Source organism: Sinocyclocheilus anshuiensis, unplaced genomic scaffold, assembly GCF_001515605.1.
Source record: "Sinocyclocheilus anshuiensis isolate Anshui unplaced genomic scaffold, SAMN03320099.WGS_v1.1 scaffold393, whole genome shotgun sequence".
Classification (NCBI taxonomy): domain Eukaryota; kingdom Metazoa; phylum Chordata; class Actinopteri; order Cypriniformes; family Cyprinidae; genus Sinocyclocheilus; species Sinocyclocheilus anshuiensis.
Window position 1 is genome coordinate 623,017 of NW_015536501.1, and position 20,319 is coordinate 643,335.

The following is a 20,319-nucleotide window of genomic DNA, read 5'->3' on the forward strand; positions in this document are numbered from 1 at the left end:
CACACACACACACACACACACACACACAGACTACTGCATATTTAGTAATAGTGCCATATGCTCTTACATGACGGCGTTAACCACGATAGCGTGGTGTTATGGGCCCTACCACACTGAAATCAAGTTAGTCTAAGCATACTACAGAAACACCGAGAGACACGTCCATGCCTTTAATATTCAAGCTGTGATCATGGGTCATGAATTTGCCTTCCAGCAGAATTAGTAAAAAAGCAGACGTTTGGAGAATGATTTGAAACAGCTCTGTGAAACGATAAAAGTATGAGTTCTGAAGAACGTTGAGAGTTCTTAGAGTTGCAAAGAGTTGTTAGAGTCAGTCAAAACACAAACTTCATCAAAAAGGAGTGCTTCCTTTTGGTTCTGATTAGTAAACAGAAGCTAAATGCATTCAACTGACTGGTCACGGTTGCTTGTTTACATTATAAATAGAACTTTTCATGAAAATTGTCCCCGCCCACAGTGACATTCCATTGGTCCAAAATGTGACCCTCATAGATGTATATTAAACATCAAAGATGTTCTGAGTGGCTGATTTTAACACCTCACACAGTATTTTGCTTTCATTGAGAACAGATAAATTATTAAGTTGCAATGTTGTGTTTTTGGGCCTAATTCATCATGTAACACATACCGATTTTTATTCTTAGGCAAAAGCTGGTTTCACTAACAATTTACATAAAAATTTGTTTGGGTTTCATAAATAAGGCCAAATGGATGTAATTTAAAAACAAACTTCCGCGCTTTCAGGTAAGACACTGACCTTGGCTTGACTGCAGAGACTTTGGTGGACCGACTGAGGCCTTCAGGTTGAGAAACGTTGGGCTGCTCGAAGGGATTGGTGGAGCTCTCATCGAATAAGAGGGGGTCTTCAAAGGGATTGGTGAATAGGATGTGGTCCGAGTTAATCTCGTCAGATGCTTTTTTACTCGTATTCAGTCGAGCACTCCTGGGTTTCACCTCGGGCCGCTGTTCTTTCTCTTTCTTCTGTCTTTCCATTTCTTCTTTCTCTTGCCTGATTCTCTCCTCGTCTGCTTTCTCTTTCAGCTTCCTCTTCTCCTCCTCTTCCTCAGCCTTTCTTCTCACCTGCTCCTCTCTCATCCTTTCTTCTATTCTCTTGTTCGCAAGCTCCAACTTCTCTTTTTCCTGTCGCACTCTTTCTTGCTCTTTTCTTTCCATCTCCTCAGACAGTCTTCTCTCTTCTTCCTCTTTCCTTTTCCTCTTCTCCTCTGCTTCCATCTTTTCCTTTTCCTTCAGTAGTCTCTCATCTTCTTCAGCACGTCTTCTGTCCATCTCCAACTTTCTTGTCTCTTCTTCTTTCTGCAACTTTTCATTCTCAAGTCTCGTTCTCTTCTCTTCCTCAATTCTCCTCCGTTTATCTTCTTCCTTCCTAGCCTTTTCCTCTTCCTCCATTCTCTTCCTTTTCTCCTCTTTGATCCTCTCCTCCTCAGCTTTCCTTCTTTCCTCTTCCTGTCTAACTCGTTCCTGTTCCTTCTTTATTCTGATAATTTCCTCCTGTTTAATCCTTTTTCTTTCTCTTTCCTCTTCCTCAATTCTTCTTTCTTCTTCCTGTTTCTCAAGCTTCCTTTTCTCTTCCTCTCTCTCCATCCAATTCCTTTCCTCTTCTATCTCTATCCTCTTTCTTTCCTCCTCCCTCTCAAGCAGTTTCCTCTCCTCTTCTCTCTCTATCCTTTTTCTTTCCTCCTCTCTTTCAATCCGTTTTCGTTCTTCTTCCTTCTCTATCCTCTTTCTTTCTTCCTCTCTCTCAATCCTTTTCCTCTCCTCTTCCAGTTTCTGTAGCTTTCTCTTCTCTTCCTCTCTTTCCAAGCGTTTCCTCTCCTCTTCCTGTTCTCTCTCAAGCTGTTTCCTCTCCTCCTCTTCAGCCTGTCTTCTTTCCTCCTCTAGTCTTTTCCTGACTTCCTCTTCATGTTTCCTCTGTTCCTCTTGTCTTCTGCGCATCTCTTCCACTGCATTGTCTTGAGTTTGGTCCGAGGAGTCCATTGAGGTGCTGGAGGTTTTCCTGTCATGACCTCTGCGCAGGTCCTCCATGGATCCGTGGCCGGAGCTGTTCAGGCTAAAGGTGGAACCGGCCCTGGATCCTCTGGTCTCTGGCTCTTCTGTGTAGACGTGACTGCCGTTGATGCACATGTTGCTCTGCACCATGCCCAGTCCAAGAGACCCAGTACCCTGGGAAACCTTGCTGTCAGAGCTTCCGGTCCGCTTGTGCTTCAGAAATTTGAACTTCTGTTTTACTTTACTGTAATAATTTGCTGTTTACGGCTTTATTTAGATTTAGATTTACTGTTTATAATCTCTAATGTCATGGGCAAAATTTGACTGTTTTAATTTTTAAATAAATAAATATGTGAATAAATAAATAAATATGATTTCAACCTTAGCCAAATCAGACTAAACCAGTATAATTAATATCAGAAGATATCAGTATTTGCATTGCATTTGGCAAATGCAAGGGACTTGCAAAAAAAAAGGAAAATCACAATAATATTGAAAGTTTGCATCAATTTATCAATTTTAGCAGACCCTAACTTCTGCTAATTATGTTTTTTAGTTATGTTTTAATTTTGTAGGGGTGGACAATATATCGGTACTACAGCAATTATCTGTATTTATTATACTGGAGATTTGAGTCATTTTTTGGTAATTTATCGGTCAATTTATAATGCTCATTTTCCATATTTTTACATTTAGACTACCTTCGTCATCATCGAACACTAACTTAACATCCGTGTTTAGTATGGAGATATTATATATATATGTTTATAATCTCTAATGTCATGGGCAAAATTTGACTGTTTTAATTTTTAAATAAATAAATATGTGAATAAATAAATAAATATGATTTCAACCTTAGCCAAATCAGACTAAACCAGTATAATTAATATCAGAAGATATCAGTATTTGCATTGCATTTGGCAAATGCAAGGGACTTGCATATATTTATTAGTTCATGATTTCCCTGGTAATCAAACCTAGGACTTTGGTGTTGCTAGCACCTGCAGGAACATAATATGGTAGCGGACATATCATCCATCCCTAATATTGAAAATATTACAACAACAAATAGTTTTGCATGTACCTTCAGGAGACTCTATGTTTAGGCCAGACGATCTGCTCAGACTGATGGGCGAGTCTTTTTCAGGCAGGGTGGCGAGTGTGGACATGGACTGGGAAATGTTACGGTGCAAACCCGGCTTGGGTGCGAAGAGGGACTTGAGTTTATTCTTCTTTTTGGCTCCGGGTGTGGCGTCAGGTTCTTCTTCTCCCTCACTGTCAGTCAGTACCTGGCCAACTGAAGGCACAATGGCGGAAGCAGAATCCGACATCCCATTTTTCTTTTTCCCTTTCAGCTTATCCTTGATCTTGCCAAGCCGTGAGCGTGACTTGTCCTGCCCAGAGAGGTCGTACATGCTGGCCGTCATGTTGTTCTTCATGAACTGAACGTCTAGGAGCACCTCACCCCTGTCTTTATCAGCCTTCCCCGTCTTGCCCATCAATTTGAACCATCTGTATGAACACAAATAGCACAGGATGTTTCATTTCAAGCATTTTTTTCATTTCCCAAAGCACCTCCCTTATCAAAGAAAAGAAAGCTAGAAACAAGACATGAGATGGAAGATATAAGATTATGTTGTGTCACTTAGCTACACTTTACAAAATTGCTCAGAACTGCAAAAATGACAAGATTGTTGCGCAGTCAAAGCTATGGGATCACAAAGTCCGAGTAAATAGTTTCACGTGATTGTTGACATTCCTCAACGGCTATAAACCAGAACAGCACATTAAAGGGTTAGTTCACCCAAAAATGAAAATTAGGCTGCGTTTTACTCACCCCCGAGGCATCCTAGGTGTATATGACTTTCTTCTTTCAGACGAATGCAGTCGGAGTTATATTAAAAATTGTCTTTGATCTTTCAAGCTGTTTCATGGCACTCAAAGGGTGTTGCATTCCTTCAGTCCAAAAGACGTGAAATAAAAAGCTCCCTTCCATAAAAAAAAGTGTCTCACACAGCTCCAGGGGGTGAACAAAGGCCTCCTGTAGCGAATCGATGCGTTTTTGTAAGAAAAATATCCATATTCAAAACGTAGTAATCACTTTAATCTAGCTTGTGCTCACTGTTGTAAACTAAGCAGTTCCGGGCGGATGGCGTATGAGGTCAGCGTTGCGCATGCGCCGGTGAGTCTCGTGAAAACTAACGTTTGTTTACAGGATCAAAAGAAGCAAAGTTTCCTTACTTTAGCAAAGGAAAATCAGTCTCCTCTTGGCTTATATCGAAATCCTCCGACATTCTTCTTTACAAATCTTCGTTTTGTACTTCTAATTAGTGACCGTTGTTTTGTTTTGATCTCTCCCCTGCGTTTCCGCGTGCATCACTTCTGAGCAGCGCATGTGCAAAGTCGAACTCATACGTCAGTCCCCCGGAACTGCTTCGTTTACAACAGTGTGAGCGCAAGCTAGATTCAAGTGATTATTACGTTTTGAATATGGATATTTTTCTTACAAAAACACATCGATTCACTACAGGAGGCCTTTGTTCACCCCCTGGAGCTGTGTGAGACACTTTTTTTTTTGGAAGGGAGCTTTTTATTTCACGTCTTTTGGACTGAAGCAATGCAACACCCGCTGAGTGAAATGATAGAGCTTGAAAGATCAAAGACCATTTTTAATATAACTCTGACTGGATTCGTCTGAAAGAAGAAAGTCATATACACCTAGGATGCCTCGGGGGTGAGTAAAATGCAGCCTAATTTTCATTTTTGGGTGAACTAACCCTTTAAGGTTCAATGAGACACTGTGTTGTCATAACTCAAGGACACTAGTGGATAACAAAGACTTTAGGGTCTAAAACAAACACCTACTGTGTAGAAAGTCTCAAATTAATGTGTTTTTAGACATTAAAAACCATAATTTTCCCTTCAGACATCAATAAAATAGGTCTATCAATCTAAAAAGTCCAAAATACAACTTACACCCTTGAACAAGCTGTTTCTTAGCTACAAAGAGAGATGTATCATGTTGTTTTCCAGGCTAAATGTTGTAGGAAATGAATGTCTAGGCTGGCGAGCTAACATGCCTGCAAGGAACAACAAACTTTGATCCATGAAAAACAGAGAGGAATAAGATGAGGACACAAGGGTGCGGTAACTGCACGCAGGACTCGTTTCATGGAAACTTATGTTTGCAGTATAGCGTATGGCTGCGAGAATGGAGTGGGTGGCTTAGAAAAGCAATTTTGAGAATGCCACAAAACTGACACTCAGGGTAGAAAACACACACACTGGCAGAATAGGGTCAGGAAAAAAATTTAAATTCACTAAAACCTTAGAAAAGTCAACAGGGAACTGGTGAAGCTTGACATCTCCGAACTTCTCAATACAGTAACCATTAACCATCTTGTTTCTCAACCAGCCTCTTTAACAGCAGCTGCTACTTTAGTGTTTATGACGACAGTAAGTGCACTGGACACAGTGAGTAATGCAATTCTAACACTACGGAGAAAATCACATGATAGCCGTGTGTTGAAATGACTTTGTGGCTATCTGCTAAATAATACTGCGATGAGTCTGAAGCTAAATATAGCAACACACTCTGGGATTATTAGTGAATGATCACTGCCGCCCGCCTATGCCTCAATAACATTAAGCACCATTACGCAGCACATATTTACGTCAGAGAATAACAAACTAGCTAGTTGGGATAAACAGTACAATTAAAAGCAACTAATTTCTGTCTGTAATATTTATTTTCTCTGAAATGGCTTAAAAAGCTTTTTTTCCCCTCATAATCACAATATAGACCGTTAATGTTGCCAAACAAAGGTGAAGCAAGAATAAAAAAGACCTACAGTAGTACATCCATCAAGTCTGCTTTGCATTAAATGAACATAAAAAAAACTAGTGGCTAATGGTTTATTTGCACCAACATAAATTCACCTATATATTAACTAAATAACTTTAACGCATGTAAAACATTTTGTATTGCCAACAATATAGGCCTATTTAATATTCTGTAAATATTTCATCACCAGACTTTTAATATGCCGCATGACCACATTTCTGAATCACAGCATAGTTTTTAACAATTACATGCAAACAATCTACAATTTGACATGGTATGGTTTTTACTAACCATTAAACTACAAGTATGAATAACTGCAATCAGTGTGTAAAATAGGAATTTTAGGGCGTAAAATATTAGTGGTTAAAGGGCTGGTAAACAGAAAGTTGCTGAATCAAATCCTGGAAGGAGTGAACCTTAAGCGATCACAATAATGGCCGTAAACAATAAAAGCTGTTAAACCACATTTCCTTAATGTTAATTACACAATGACAAGAGAAATGGCTTTGCACATATGGGAGGTGCTCATTTGACACGACATGTTCGGACGACACCTCGCAGCCATAGAAATGCACTGATGCAAACACAAGCAGCTTCTGCTGTGATGTCACTCAGATGACTGCGAACTGCACAGAAGTTGCATTAAAGTTCTGGTCACAGGAGGGAAGTTGCAAAAGGGTGTTGCCTGCTTTGAGATGAGCTCAGACCTTTTAGACAAGCTTGAAAAGCTATGAACAAAATATTAACCTAACATAAAAATCAGCTAATTTTTTTAAATTAAAAGTCTACATCCCCCCCATAAAATGATTTTTGGTCTGTAGTACAACTTGACCTTCTCGATTACTTAACCATTTTAACAAAAATACGGAACTGATATTTACATTTGATGTTACAGCATGATGAAATTCACTTAAAATGTAGATATACTGTGATATACCGTTTGATATGCTGCTATAGTTTTTGATAATTTTGTTAATTTTTATTACTTTTTATTTTTTGATTTTCAGTTTTCATTTTAGTAAATGTTTGTTATTTTATGTGTTTTGTCATTTAATTTTTTTTTTTTTTTGTACGTAAACTAAACAAACATGTGAAGTGCTGCCCTGGCAATTAGTTGAAATAAAATAAGTTGAAGTTTTTATAATGTTCATTTATTTCAGTTAATGTTCATGAAAATGAAAATGTTTTTTTTATGGTTTTAGTTTTATTTTTTCTTAACGATAATAACCCTGCTAGAAACTGAAAGAAGTGACACATTATGGACTGTTTCTACATCATGGACGAAACATAACTGATTGTTTATATGACTGACAGTTCAAGCTTTCTGCTTAAATGCCTCTATTCATTGACCATTTGTTGAAGGAGGGGAAATGACTTTCAGGGCCTATTTTGGGAAAGTGTTTGGTAAGATAATAAAAGACTTTAATAAGCAAAGTTCTTGACAAACTCATCTGTCTCGCCCTGAAAGATCCTCAATAACAGCTGTGCCCTGACAGGAAGTGAAGGCAGCATCAGATGAATCAGCACTGGATGTTTCATTGTTCCAGTGTGTCTCTCAGCTGCTTGACTTCCTGCATGTGCCAGCGCACTGATAAGAGCGTTATGTGACAGGACTGTTTTATCACACGCAGCAGCGCAGGAACCTTGCCTAAGCTCAACTATATAGAGTTTCACTTGTTGTAACATATTCAAATAACTATGCATGAAGCTCAGATAATTGGACGTGTGTGACATAACATGGGTTTTTGTTGAGATTTCCAACTAGTTTTGATAATATAATGGATTCAATATCCAAGTTTTCATAATCTTGAATTATTTCTGCTGAGGTAAAAGACATTGAATTTAACACTATTTCTCCTTGTAATATTACAGGTTTTGTATTAAGAAAAGTGTCTGCAAACAAAAAACTAAACTTTGTTAGGTGACAATCGGAGCAGACAGGTGACGTGCTCCCATTCTGCCTCGAATCAGGAAAGAGTTACTGTGTATAAAGTGTCAGCGCATGAGGTCACGACTCACGCAGAAAGAAACGGCTGATGCCTTCTGTATTAGCATGAGGCATTTAGCATATTTTAGGCATATCCTCTATATGTGTGACTGAGAGAGAAAACCAAGTGTTTTCTTGACTTTGAAGTCTGAAGCAGTTGACAAGCCTTGACTTTACGCCACGCTAAGAGAAAATGAGTTATCAGGCAGCGCGTGTGACGTATGTCAAAGCCTGAGCGAGAACTGGGGCACAAACAGAACAATCAGATGCCAGAAAAGGGATGTTAGATATTTAACCTTCTCTAAAATACTGTTTCATTTAAATGGCTGCACAATATAACAGAGGAAATTTGAGTGTGAGAACAAATGTGCACAAAGGGGTGTGAATTACATGACAAAATTGAATTTTCAGATTCTGAGGGTTGTTAAAATGCACAAGAAAAGATTGATTCAAAAGATTGAGATCTTTAAGATTTTTTATGTCTTTGAAAGGAGTGTCTTATGTTCAACAAGGCTGCATTTATTTGATCAAAAATACAGTAAAAACAGCAATATTTTGAAATACTATTACAATTTATAATAACTGTATTCTATTTAAATATATTTTAAAATGTAATTTATTCCTGTGATTGAAAAGCTGAATTTTCAGCATCATTACTCCAGTCTTCAGTGTCACATGGTCCTTCAGAAATCATTATTATAATATGCTGATTTACTGCTCAATAAATATTTATTATTACCAGTGTTGAAAACTGCTGTGCTTAGCAATATTTCCATTATATATTTGTTTTCAGGATTCTTTGATGAATAAATAACAGCATTTTTTCAAAATTGATTTTTTTTTCCATGTCTTTGCTGTCATTTTTGATTAATTTAATGCACTTTCGCTTAATAAAAGTATACATTTCTTTCAAAAATAAATAAATCTCACTGTGACCCTGAACTTTTGAACAGTAAGTAACAGTGTAACACTAAGTGTTATTAATTACAAGTTTTATAAGTAATACTCTTTCTTTTTAAATAAATTATGATTTTAATAGGTTACGATAAAAGAAAAACCAGGAACTAGTTCTGGGAACAGCAGATTAGAAAATACTGATATGAAGATCAGTGAAATTGACAACAATGAGAAGAACAGGAAGTTATTAAAGTCTTCTGATTCATGCAGGCAGAAAGAATGAATCAGCTCCATGGAAATTCAATCAATATTCTGGGTTCAACAGAAGCTGTGCTTAATCGATGTTTCCACAAAAAAATACATTAAAATTATTTCTTATTTCTTAAAAAACAACAACACTAATACAGGTTACACTTACAATAAAAGTGAATGGTGGCAACCTAAATTTACATTTCTGCTATTAAATTATCCAAATATTGGCCCATTCACTTGTACTGTAAGAGCCTCATCATAACCTTGATTTGTTTTTGTTTTAATTAAAGAAAAAGAACATGTTGAAAGTGGAACCTCAACTTGCACTGAACCCGGAATATTCAAATGATCAAGCTGTTCCTAACATAAAAAGAGTGACATCAAAATAAAGCGATGTTTCCCAGCGATAACGCCCTGTTGATGTCAACCACAAGACTGTCAATCATATACACACACCCTGAGAGATCAAACTTCAAAATCACCACAATAAAAGTGAATGGTGGCAACCTAAATTTACATTTACGCTATTAAATTATCCAAATATTGGCCCATTCACTTGTACTGTAAGAGCCTCATCATAACCTTGATTTGTTTTTGTTTTTGTTTTAATTAAAGAAAAAGAACATGTTGAAAGTGGAACCTCAACTTGCACTGAACCCGGAATATTCAAATGATCAAGCTGTTCCTAACATAAAAAGAGTGACATCAAAATAAAGCGATGTTTCCCAGCGATAACGCCCTGTTGATGTCAACCACAAGACTGTCAATCATATACACACACCCTGAGAGATCAAACTTCAAAATCACCATCAGAACTGCAGATCGGTTTACAAGAAACGCCAAGGTCCAGTTTCATCTGCGAGTCGGCTTACTTAGAGAGACCTGAGTGAGTTTCCGGTTCCTCTGACCTGGGGCAACAGCAGCCCACGCGGGTACACAACAAGATATGACATAAGCTCTAACACTTGATAACAGGAAATGTCTCAGTCAGACCCAAAAAAGACTCAGGAGCTGAGCTCTCTAGTGGCCTAGTTAATTAAAAAACAGCTTTCATTCTGACTCAAACATCAGCTGAATTTATAGAGCAAAACAATTATTCGGCAGAAGGCCAGACGAGCGCTGGCTGCCTTTGTTCATGAGATTGAATTAGGACTCGTAATGAAAATGGCCAGGCAGGTTCTAATCAAAGGCTTTGAGCATTTACAAGAAAACAATGGAAGTCATTCAGAGAACAGGTGAAGAAACACAAGCTCTTTAAACCAAGCTCCTCAAATCCAAGGTCAGAATGCTTTGATGGATTTTTGTGCTGCTCTGTAAATGTCAGTCCGAAACTTTGCTTGCCGTGACTGATGTTACAATGATGTCTAGAGCTAAACTAATTTATTCATTAAGTCTGTGCATAATGTATGCCGAGTGGCCTTGGATTAGAGAGAGATGGAATAACCACCAGATCCAGTCAAACAGATTTGCACTGACCTTTAACAAACTTTCCAAAGGAATGCTAATGGAATTTCATTCAATTATGATAGAGGAAAAGAGGAATTGTCTCCACATTCTATTAGATTCCATTTAGGAATCTGATTCTGATCCTTAAGAAACCATCTTCTGTTAACATAAAAAGACTGGATTCTGAGTAATTTGTGGAGGTCTGTGAGGTCTCTGGTTGAGGAAAAAAAAATCCCACCCTGTTCCTTTCGGTCTACCGTGACCAAGTCCAAGAACATTCAAAGCTCAGCTCATAATTTCCACATAAGGAAGCTTTGATGCCATCTTTCAGCACAAAAGCTTTATTTATTCATATATATATATATATATAGTTTATATAAAATAGTATGTTCACTCACTCAGTTTTATTACGGGATTTATTGTCTTGGAGTTCCAGGAGGTTGATGGTTGCCTGTCCGAGCATTTTATCGGGTCCCACCAGCGCCCGGTGCATCACACACACCTGAAGTGTGAAGCGCTCCGCGTTACTGGGGTGAAAGAGCGGCAGGTCGAACGCGGCCTCCTCCTTCCACACCGGCACGACGCTCTTCTCCGCCACCGAGGTGGAAAACTTATCCTTGGCCACCTGCATGATGGCGTACGCGTCGTTGGTGCCATTCTTCCCCTTGCTCCGCAAACCCCTCGCCTGGAGCACCGTTACCTGGACGCTAGTGGGAAACCACTGCTGGCTTTGCTCTGCCAGAGACATTTCTGTGAAAACCCAACTCGTTTCAGTTGGGACTGAAAAGTGAGCAGGACGCGCGAGCTGTCCTGCCCAGCGAGAAGTTTCAATATGTCAAAGGTCCGTTAATGTTTCGCTGGAAAAGTTAATCCAGTGAAGCAACAAGTGAGAGCGTCACTCTAAAGTCACGCCCACACTCCTGAGCAACGGCGTGTGGGCGTGGCCTGGCGTGACGCAACGTAGATTGCGCAACGCACTCTTTGCATAACAAATGCTGTAAAAATTCTGTTTTTCCTGTATTTGCTTTATAATGACTATAATAATAATAATAATTCTATGATGTTCCTTTCAGTTATGACAATTTAACAGAGGTGTGTAATTAAAATGCCCCATGACTAAATTTAGACATTAGAGAACTGTAGAGCTCTGACACAAAGCTACAATTATACTGAACTGTCATGCTGGCAGCGACCAGTTCTCATTGCTCACAAAAAAAGGGAACACACAGTTGTCATTTTATTGCTTTTTGAGTTTAAACTAAAAAGAAAGACTGTAATGGCATTTCTGCAAGTAAAACATTCCTCACTCTCGTATAGTAAACCGAAGAAATAAGCATTTACAGCTAAAATTAAAGTCATTTGATGAATTTTGCAACATTAACACTGTTATTTCACTGTGAAGCTGCTTTGAATCTGTATTATATAATGTGCTATATAAATTTAGCTTGTTTCATAATTCATAATTGTACATTCATCTGTTGTTTTTCCACAGTTAGGTAAACAAACCACCAAGTCACCATCATTCATTACTAATGAATCTCCATTGCCATTTAGGGTTTTAATAATAAACATTACGTGAACAAACAGCACGTTCCTTCGTGAGGATAATGCGTGTTTGTATTGTTCCTGAAACCAGTCATTCAGGGCCTTCATAGTTCTGCATGGGGAGTGGAAGTCAACAGGGCACGTCCCTCGAACAACTCTCTTTTACTGTATTCCCTTACATAATACAATTAGGTCAGACTGCAGGCTACTGAGGTGAATTGCTATTCATGTAATGCCACACTCTTTTTTCGATGTTATAGCATTAACATGCTTTCTGATGATGTCATCTCTTTCACAATGATGCCAGACATTTATTGAAAGCATAAGTTCATCGTTCAGCCACAGCTCAAAGTCACACACTGCAGGCATTTAATTATTGTAGTGCAATAGTGAAATAGAATAGAAAATAGTGCCCTCTACAGAGGACTAAGAACATGTGCAATAAAGAAATAATTTAGCTAAATATCTCAATTCTGTCATCATTGACTCATCCTCATGTCTTTCCAAACCTGTATGACTTTCTTCTGCAGAAGATATTTTAAAGAATGTTGGTAACCAAACATTTTCAGCTCCCACTGACTTCCATAGTATGGACAAAAAATACAATGGAAGTCAATGGGGACCAAAACTGCTTAGTAACCAAAATTCTTCAAAATATCTTCATAGGTGTTCGACAGGAGGGTGAGTAAATGATGACTGAATTTTCATTTTGGGGTGAACTATCCCTTAATGCATGATTTGTATTGAATACGACTTAAATTTCAATGTGTTCCTCACACAAAGCTATTGCACGGCTTCAGAACATTTCAGGACTGTTTGTGATGCTTTCATGGTGCTTCTTTGTCCTTTTTGGAGCTTGATAATCCTGGTCACCATCCACTTTCATTGATTAGAGAGATCATTTCTCCTTTTGTGTTGCATAGAATAAAATAAGACAGAATTTTTAGGTGAATTATACGTTTGCCACTATTACAAAAATTTTGGAACAGCATCATTAAAAATTATGAGCATGGTCTATGAAATACTCCTACTGAAAACCAGTATTATTACTATACAAACAAACACTTTTGTTACCAGAAATAAAATGAAAATAACCTAAAAATTAAATAAGTAAATATTCCAGCAAGTTGGCAAGTCAAATGTCTCATTTTAATTTAAAGTAAAACTGATATTTAATAAAAAAAAAAAAAACTTTATAGGCATACATAAAATACTTAAAAAGAAAACAATTACTAAAATGACAAAAACGTACGATACAATTAATAAAACTAATATAAAAATAAAAACTGATTCAAAATATTAATAAGAACTATAACAGCTAAATGATAGTAAAATAAAACAGCTGAAAACATATTAAAACATTAATTTCAAGTGTTCCTCACCAGTGTTTTTAGGGAGAGAGGGGTGAGTGAAGGCCATTGGCTGTCTGGCATCTCTGCTGAGCGTGTTTCCCACAGTACAGCTCCTCATCCACACAGAAATGTCCTCGCTCCATGAGACTAAAGCCACAGTCCCTGCAGGTATAACACTCCACGTGTCTGTAGCGTCTCTCTCTGATCTTCACCACCTGAGTTCTGCAGCAGGACACACAGACAACTGAGCTGAACATGCCTGTGATCTTCATGCATTCCTGACATGAACTGCCCTCAAAAGTATTTGAATACTTAAAACACACTTAGACAAAATATCAGAACACTATCACTTTTCTTTCTTGAGCTTAATCGAAGGGTTCTTACACAATGATGTAACCACATCTCTCACAAGTGCGAAACCTTTGACTCCGCTGGACCGCTCCAGATGGCAGTGATGTTCCTGTACAATTCATGTGTGTTTTTATTACGTGAGGCATTCTTATGCTTATTATTCAAGAGGTCTGAATGCAAGAAATGCAGTGAAATGAACACACTCACGTTCTAGTCCCTCCTGTAGTATTCTGAAAGTGTTGGACTGTCTGGGCTGCTGAGGTTGAACTTGCCTTCGCTTGATTCTCATCAGCTCTTCAGGATCAACTGGCCCATAGCGCCATACTGGATAGTTAAAACTCACCCTGAGAAAAGAGCCAAACAGCAATGTGAGTTCAACAGGTATGGGACAAAATGACATGGGCTATGCTTGGAAGAAATTAATCATTTTATTTAACAAAGATGCATTAAACCGATTAACGTTTATAATGTTACAAAACATTCCTATTTCAAATAAATGATGTTCTTTGCAACCTGAAAAAATGTATCAAGATTTCCACAAAAATATTAATATTAAATGTGAATATAAAACTTGCAGAAACAAATAGAGAAAATATTAAATATTATATAGATGCGATTTCAAGTTTTCCTTTCTCTTTGGAGTGTTACAAGCTGTTCGTGAATAGATAAGATCCCTAAAGTTGGCAAGACTAAAGTCTCAAACCCAAAGAGATATTCGCCCTCCTAAAACGCCTCGTTTAAACACGCCCCCACATGTCTACGTCACTGTGTGGGAAGATTTGCATAACACCGCTTCTTCAGCATCAATTCAGCATATTAGAATGATTTCGGAAGGATCATGTGACACTGAAGACTGGAGTAATGATGCTCTTTTAAATTACATTTTATCATACCATTTAGAAAATATAGTATGTGAACCACTATAAAGTATGCATATTTTTAAAATTGTATGCATACAATGTGAAGTATGCAATAAGTAGTACATTAGTATTCCAAACATAATATTGGTATTACTTTTTCTTGGTAGTCTGCGATTCATATGACACTGTTTGGATATAATCAGATGCAGAGTTATGTCCTGCGGTGGACTCCTGCAACCAATAAACAGGGTTAAAAAATGATTACATGGAAATCAAAATAAACATTAACTGAAATAAAATAACTTTTTAGCTAGTTTCCAAGGCAACATTTCTCAAAATAACTACAACTAAATAAGCTCAAACTAAAAAGTAACACTTTAAAAATATATTCAAATTAAATGAAAATGAAACGAGAAAATGGAAAAAATAATATCTCATAAAAAAAAACTATAATATATAGTTGATACTTAAAACTATAATATATAGTTGATACATTGATACTTAACACTGCCAATAAAACCAGGGATAAAAAATTTTTTTTTGTTTTTTTTACTGGACCACAAGATGGAAGCAGAGACTTCAAAAGACTTGAACATTAGGTTTTGTCCATTTTATGCTATTAAACTAAATGTACAAACCTGAATTCAAGCCAAACATTACTACAATGTAAAATGAGTACTTGCATGCTCCCACCTTATCGTGTTGCTTCAGCTGCTCTGGACCATAGTTTCTCTCCTGTGGGGCTCTGAACACATGAACAATGAGAAACACGTGATGTTGTTTGAAGACATCTCAGTATGGTTCTGGTGCACTGACCTCTTGGACTGGCCCTGTCCTGACTCATGGGTTTGTTTTGGCCGGACTGAGGGCTCCTGGGTTGAAGGAGAACAGCAGGAAGTTTCAATACACAAAACAGGATCGTTCTCACTAGTTTTATCCAAACAAGCTGAATGGGCCTTCCCTGTAGCAACATTTAACATTAACGTTATGTTCACAAAGAGCTGGTCTCAGTTAACTGTGTGAATAACTAACCGAATGAACAGGAAGTCTTGGATCACCGCAGCACTGTATGACGTCTGTTTTTGCAGGTCTGTAAGATAATAAGAAACAAGGTTATTCTGGGTTTCAGTGAAAAAGCATCACACACCAGTGTTGGAAAACATTCACTTTTTCACCTCAAAAAACTAAAATATTATATTATATACATATTTTAATATAAATATTCATAGAATGTTCGTTCAAAGTTATCTGGTCTTTACAAACACATTATTTATTGCTATTTAATGGTTTTTCTTGACATATTTTAGTTGGAAATTTGTTTAATTTAAAAAAAATTGTACTACTTGTTTCAGAATGTTCACAGAACATTCAAAATGAAATGTTCCCATAACGATTTTGCATAACCAAGAAAAACATTTTAAAATAAATTTTAACAAACTGGATGTTTTGAACATTCATAGAAATATTTTTTTATAAGAGGAACATTAGCAAAAGGTTAATAGAATATATTTCTGTCTCCTGGGTTTACGGTGTTTTTTGAAATTAGCATTTTATTTTATTTTATTGAAATTCTTTTTATTCTCAATGCTGATTGTAATTTTGAATGATTCATTTTTAAACGAATACAAAAATGTAAATTTTAAATTCAAATGTTTTTTATATGAAATAATACATAAAAAAATATTTTTTCCTGCATTACAGTTAGGTGAGCAATTTTAGATTATTGTAATTTGAGTTTTGGCTTGTGAAAATAATGCATTAAAAAACAAGCCCCTGCATGGTACCTAAAATACACTTGTCTTTTTTTAGGGTAATTTAGGGTTGAAATATGCCTTAACATGGTAAACCTGTAAAGAATGTAGCATTTAGTTATGAAACTGAATGTAATTTTGCCAAAGCAAAGTCATATTTTTTATTTTTATTTTACCACCTTTCAATTAGAAGCCACAGCTGATGTTCAGATGTCTTAATTTTGTTCTGAGCCTCCATATTCAACATAGCTCCAGTATCCTGACCATTAATCTCCAGTATGACGTCCCCCACCTGCATCCCAGCATCACCTGCCCGGCTATCTTCACGAACCTGACAAAACACCCTATGGTAAGTCCTCACAGCTCCTTAACACACCAGAAATCAAAGGCATCTTATGCTGAACACATTCCATATTTTGTTCATAAGAAAATGTGGGCCAGATATCTTTAACTCACCTTTGAGACAGTCAGGCTTCTCCTGAAGTCTCTTCCTCCACAGATACGAAACCCCCATGGTGGTGGACCTGTCAAACTCAGTCGAAATGTCATCTGTCTGCCACGAGCTTTCAATTTAAATGCCCTTTCAGAACAACAAAATTGGTTTGTGTTTACTCTGGCCTGTGCCAGTAAGACTAAAGGGGCCAGCCGTGTTTATGGTGTATTTTTAAAGTTCTTCTGTAGCTTAGAGATATGGAGGAGGCTCTGTGTGGAGTCAGCACCACCCTTAAACATTTGCACATGATGTTCTTAGCTGATTGCACCTTCTGGTAAATAGAATCAAGCCGCAGACACGTTTAAAAAGTAGTACGAAAATAAAATGTTTTGTAAACCGTTTCGACGTGCTAATTAAGGTGGGGAGGTCGTAAAATACTTTAAAATTAAGTTACGACATTGTATTTTAACTTCAGTAACTACACAAATTCATAAGTCAGTAAAGTGAGCTAAACGTACGCTTGGGAGTACGCGTTCGACTGGTAAACATAAGAGGTTCGCTGTATCGGACAGTACATGGATAAAATAATAGGCTAATTATCGTCAATATTTATCACGATATTATATTGAGCCGTTCACATAGAAAGCGTTTTCCATCTCCTGTTTTTAAGTAAACATGCGTTAGACGCAAGTGTTCGACCAATATGTTTCGCATCTGTTGCAACGTTTCGCGTTTGACGGTCTCGCGACAGTTAAAAGTGATACAACTTTTTAAAAATGCGGCTATTTTTATTACATAGCAATTTTTCTTTTTCCACAACGGAGTAAAAAAATACGTTAATTGCAATTTAACTCACAATTCTGACTTTTTTCCTCAAAATTGCGATTTTCTCTCACAATTATCACAAAAAGGCAGACTTGCGAGATAATAACCCGCAATTCTGACAAAATAATAAAATAAATAAATACATAAATCTGAACTGGGAGAAAAAAAGTATTATCTTTTTACTAGCTTGATAGATTGAATGTACGAATTAAAAGTAGAAATTAACTCAGTTTAAAAAAAAAAAATGTATACAAAAAAAAAAGAACAAACAGCACACTAGAGAGGCTGCCATGAGGAGATGAACGCTGAGCAGCTAGACACTTAACAGATATTGTTCTTCATGGTTCTACAAACACTAAAGTTCTACGCACACCATCCTTTCAACTTTTCCTCTGATTTTTTTTTTACAAGCTTAAATAAATCACTTCAAACTCTTCCACTCATTCTTCTCCTGGGACATCATGCATTATAGTAACAGCACAAATATTCAAAACTGTAACAGACTGTGAAGGGAAAAAAAATTCACTCAAGTATGCCATGTGTAACTCTCACTCCAAACTGAAATCATAGTCAGCCCAGGAATTGAATGCCACAGGCACTTTCGTGCAATGATGCAAAAGCTCCTGAGGCGCAGCAGTGAGCCGAGGGTCTGGCAACGCAGTTTTCCCACCAACTCACAATGACTTCATCAGTTCAGTTCTACAGTTCAGTCTGAGCAGGTTCAGGAAGGGGCCAGTTTAGGGCCGCACTGCATCCACTGAGGGTCCAGGCTCTCGCTGTAAGCACCGAACAGCATGTGTAAAGTCAAGCAGACAGCTGCGTCTTCAAGAGGGACTGCGGTCTTCGCTGCTGCCCACTAAAACCTTGCTGTAAAGTTTCTGCTGTTCCTCCTTGAAAACTTCTTTAACTTTCCCTCGTTTTAAACCACCATCCCTGTGAACATGCAAAACACAAAGGCTTTGAGCTTCATTTAATTTCAAAATGTCAGTGCACATCCTATTTAGTGACTTGTGTGTTTGGCACTATTTAATATGGGAACTCACCATAACAAGTCAGCCAGTCCTCCCTTTCTAGCGATGGCCGCTTTGACCCTATTGGCAAACTGCACAGCGTCCTCCCCTTCCTGTAAAAATATGAATTTAAAACTCACCTACACATAGTGAATGATTGACCAACAAGCTCAAAAATAGTCTCAGAGTTCTGAAAAGATATACAAACCACTGTTCACAAGGCTGATTTATTTGATCAAAGTTACAATAAAAACAGTAAAATTGTGAAATATTATTACAATCCAAAATAACCGTTTTGTTTTTTAGTATATTTTAAAATATTATTTATTCCTGTCATCAAAGCTGAATTTTCAGCATTATTACTCCAGTCTTCAGTGTCTAATGCTCTTTCACAAATCTGCTGCTTAATATTTTTGTGGGGTTATTTTTTCATGTTTTTTCAAATTTCTTCGAATGTTCAAAAGAACAGCTATTATTTGAAATAGAAATCTTTACGCTATAAATGTCTTTACTGTCACTTTTGATCAATCAATGCATCCTTGCTCAATAAAAGTATACATTTCTTAAAAAAATCTTACTGACCCCAAACTTTTGAACAGCAGTGTGTATATAGTGATGCATGTCTCTTTCGAAGGTTCACCACTCACCATACGGCTCATTGGTGGAAGGTACCAGACGCTACACACAATGGCCCAACTGCTCATCATGTGCAGCAGGTAGTTCACCATCCCAAACTTGCTGCTGTTCCAGAACGCTTCACCAAAACGAGGGTCATACTGCCAAAATAACAGCAAGAGGACTTTAAAACACTTTATAAACAACAAAGCCAGCACATAACAGAAAAAGGAGGCTGTTCTAACTTCTAACCTTTATAGCCACAGGGTAAACAGTGCTGCCGATCTCAAAGCTTCCCTTCTTGAACATCATGACTGAAGTGTTGTTAATACAAGTTCCTTTAGAAATGACAAGACAGTGTATTTATTCCACATATATTCATATACTTCAGTACGAAATGGTAATATAAGCAGGAGTTTTAACACTCACCTTCTGGGAATATGAGGATTGGCAGTTTGCTTGTGTCTGCAACGTGGTCACTTAATCTAAAAAATAAAATCAGTTTGATTGGGACAAACAGCAATGTTCAAATCATAACTGCAAGTTAATCTTGGAGGAGTTGAATACTGTATATGCGAGGGAAATGCAATGTTACCGTTTGGCCACTAGGTGTCGGTCCTTCACTTCAGACCTCTCAAACCAGATGTGAGGACAGGCCTTCACCATCGCCCTCTGAATGACCCCCATCAGACCACCATGGACCTGACCCACCTGATTCACACAGAGAGACAGAGTTAATGCATTCAATATCAACACTGAACCTAAATCATCAACACAAACATCACACTACCATAGCGTAGCATCCGTCACTGGCCAGAATGATGACGTCGATAGGTGAGGTATGATTGGCCACACAGATTCCTCCGTTTTTGGGTTTATTTTCACTTTAAGGAAAAAAAAAGTTAAGTGGATACCAAGAAATATGGAAAGTAAAACCAGGCATAGAGATCTTTAATTGTGTTTAAAGGGGTCATATGATGCGATTTCAATTTTTCCTTTCTCTTTGGTGTTACAAGCTGTTAGTGAAAAAGAAGATCTGTAAAGTTGCGAAGACTAAAGTCTCAAATCCAAAGAGATATTCTTTATAAAAGTTAAGAGTCAACCACGCCTACCTAAAACGGCT

General features: G+C 37.4%; 3 protein-coding genes across 5 annotated transcripts in view; all 3 read right to left on the reverse strand.

The window, feature by feature from the left end:
- LOC107689050 (rab11 family-interacting protein 1-like) overlaps nt 1-11,388 on the reverse strand; it is a 16,804-nt gene extending 5,416 nt beyond the window's left edge. Inside the window, exons 1-3 of one of the 2 annotated variants that reach the window (XM_016486926.1) lie at nt 10,853-11,388; nt 3,113-3,540; nt 779-2,267 (exon numbers count right to left, since the gene is read on the reverse strand). In XM_016486926.1, coding sequence (XP_016342412.1) covers nt 779-2,267; nt 3,113-3,540; nt 10,853-11,202 — 2,267 coding nt within the window. In that variant the 5' untranslated portion in view covers nt 11,203-11,388. The remainder of the gene's footprint in view (nt 1-778; nt 2,268-3,112; nt 3,541-10,852) is intronic. The other variant, XM_016486936.1, reaches the window with a different exon arrangement.
- Nucleotides 11,389-12,670: 1,282 nt separating this feature from the next.
- LOC107689893 (PDZ and LIM domain protein 2-like) lies at nt 12,671-17,485 on the reverse strand. The gene is made up of 10 exons (XM_016488076.1): nt 16,770-17,485; nt 16,493-16,644; nt 15,595-15,652; nt 15,379-15,434; nt 15,256-15,307; nt 14,717-14,793; nt 13,910-14,046; nt 13,736-13,811; nt 13,382-13,573; nt 12,671-12,906 (listed from the first exon to the last, which is right to left on the reverse strand). Exons 1-9 carry the CDS (start codon nt 16,860-16,862, stop codon nt 13,390-13,392), a joined length of 885 nt encoding a protein of 294 aa, XP_016343562.1. The 5' UTR covers nt 16,863-17,485; the 3' UTR covers nt 12,671-12,906; nt 13,382-13,389.
- A 241-nt stretch (nt 17,486-17,726) lies between these two features.
- LOC107689060 (glycerol-3-phosphate acyltransferase 4-like) overlaps nt 17,727-20,319 on the reverse strand; it is a 10,425-nt gene continuing 7,832 nt past the window's right edge. For both annotated transcript variants that reach the window (XM_016486949.1, XM_016486959.1), the window contains 7 exons: nt 19,987-20,080; nt 19,792-19,907; nt 19,626-19,681; nt 19,449-19,534; nt 19,229-19,357; nt 18,615-18,694; nt 17,727-18,504 (listed from right to left, as the gene is read on the reverse strand). In XM_016486949.1, coding sequence (XP_016342435.1) covers nt 18,396-18,504; nt 18,615-18,694; nt 19,229-19,357; nt 19,449-19,534; nt 19,626-19,681; nt 19,792-19,907; nt 19,987-20,080 — 670 coding nt within the window. In that variant the 3' untranslated portion in view covers nt 17,727-18,395. The remainder of the gene's footprint in view (nt 18,505-18,614; nt 18,695-19,228; nt 19,358-19,448; nt 19,535-19,625; nt 19,682-19,791; nt 19,908-19,986; nt 20,081-20,319) is intronic.

Excerpts from the sequence above, each read along its gene's own strand:
- LOC107689893 (XM_016488076.1), bottom strand. The coding sequence starts at position 16,862 with ATGACATTTCGACTGAGTTTGACAGGTCCACCACCATGGGGGTTTCGT. Across the intron at positions 15,435-15,594 it reads CAAGACTTCCTGTTCATTCG|GAGCCCTCAGTCCGGCCAAA; the intron begins GTTAGTTATTCA and ends CCTTCAACCCAG. Across the intron at positions 13,574-13,735 it reads AGATGTGGTTACATCATTGT|AACTCAGGTGGTGAAGATCA; the intron begins GTAAGAACCCTT and ends GTCCTGCTGCAG.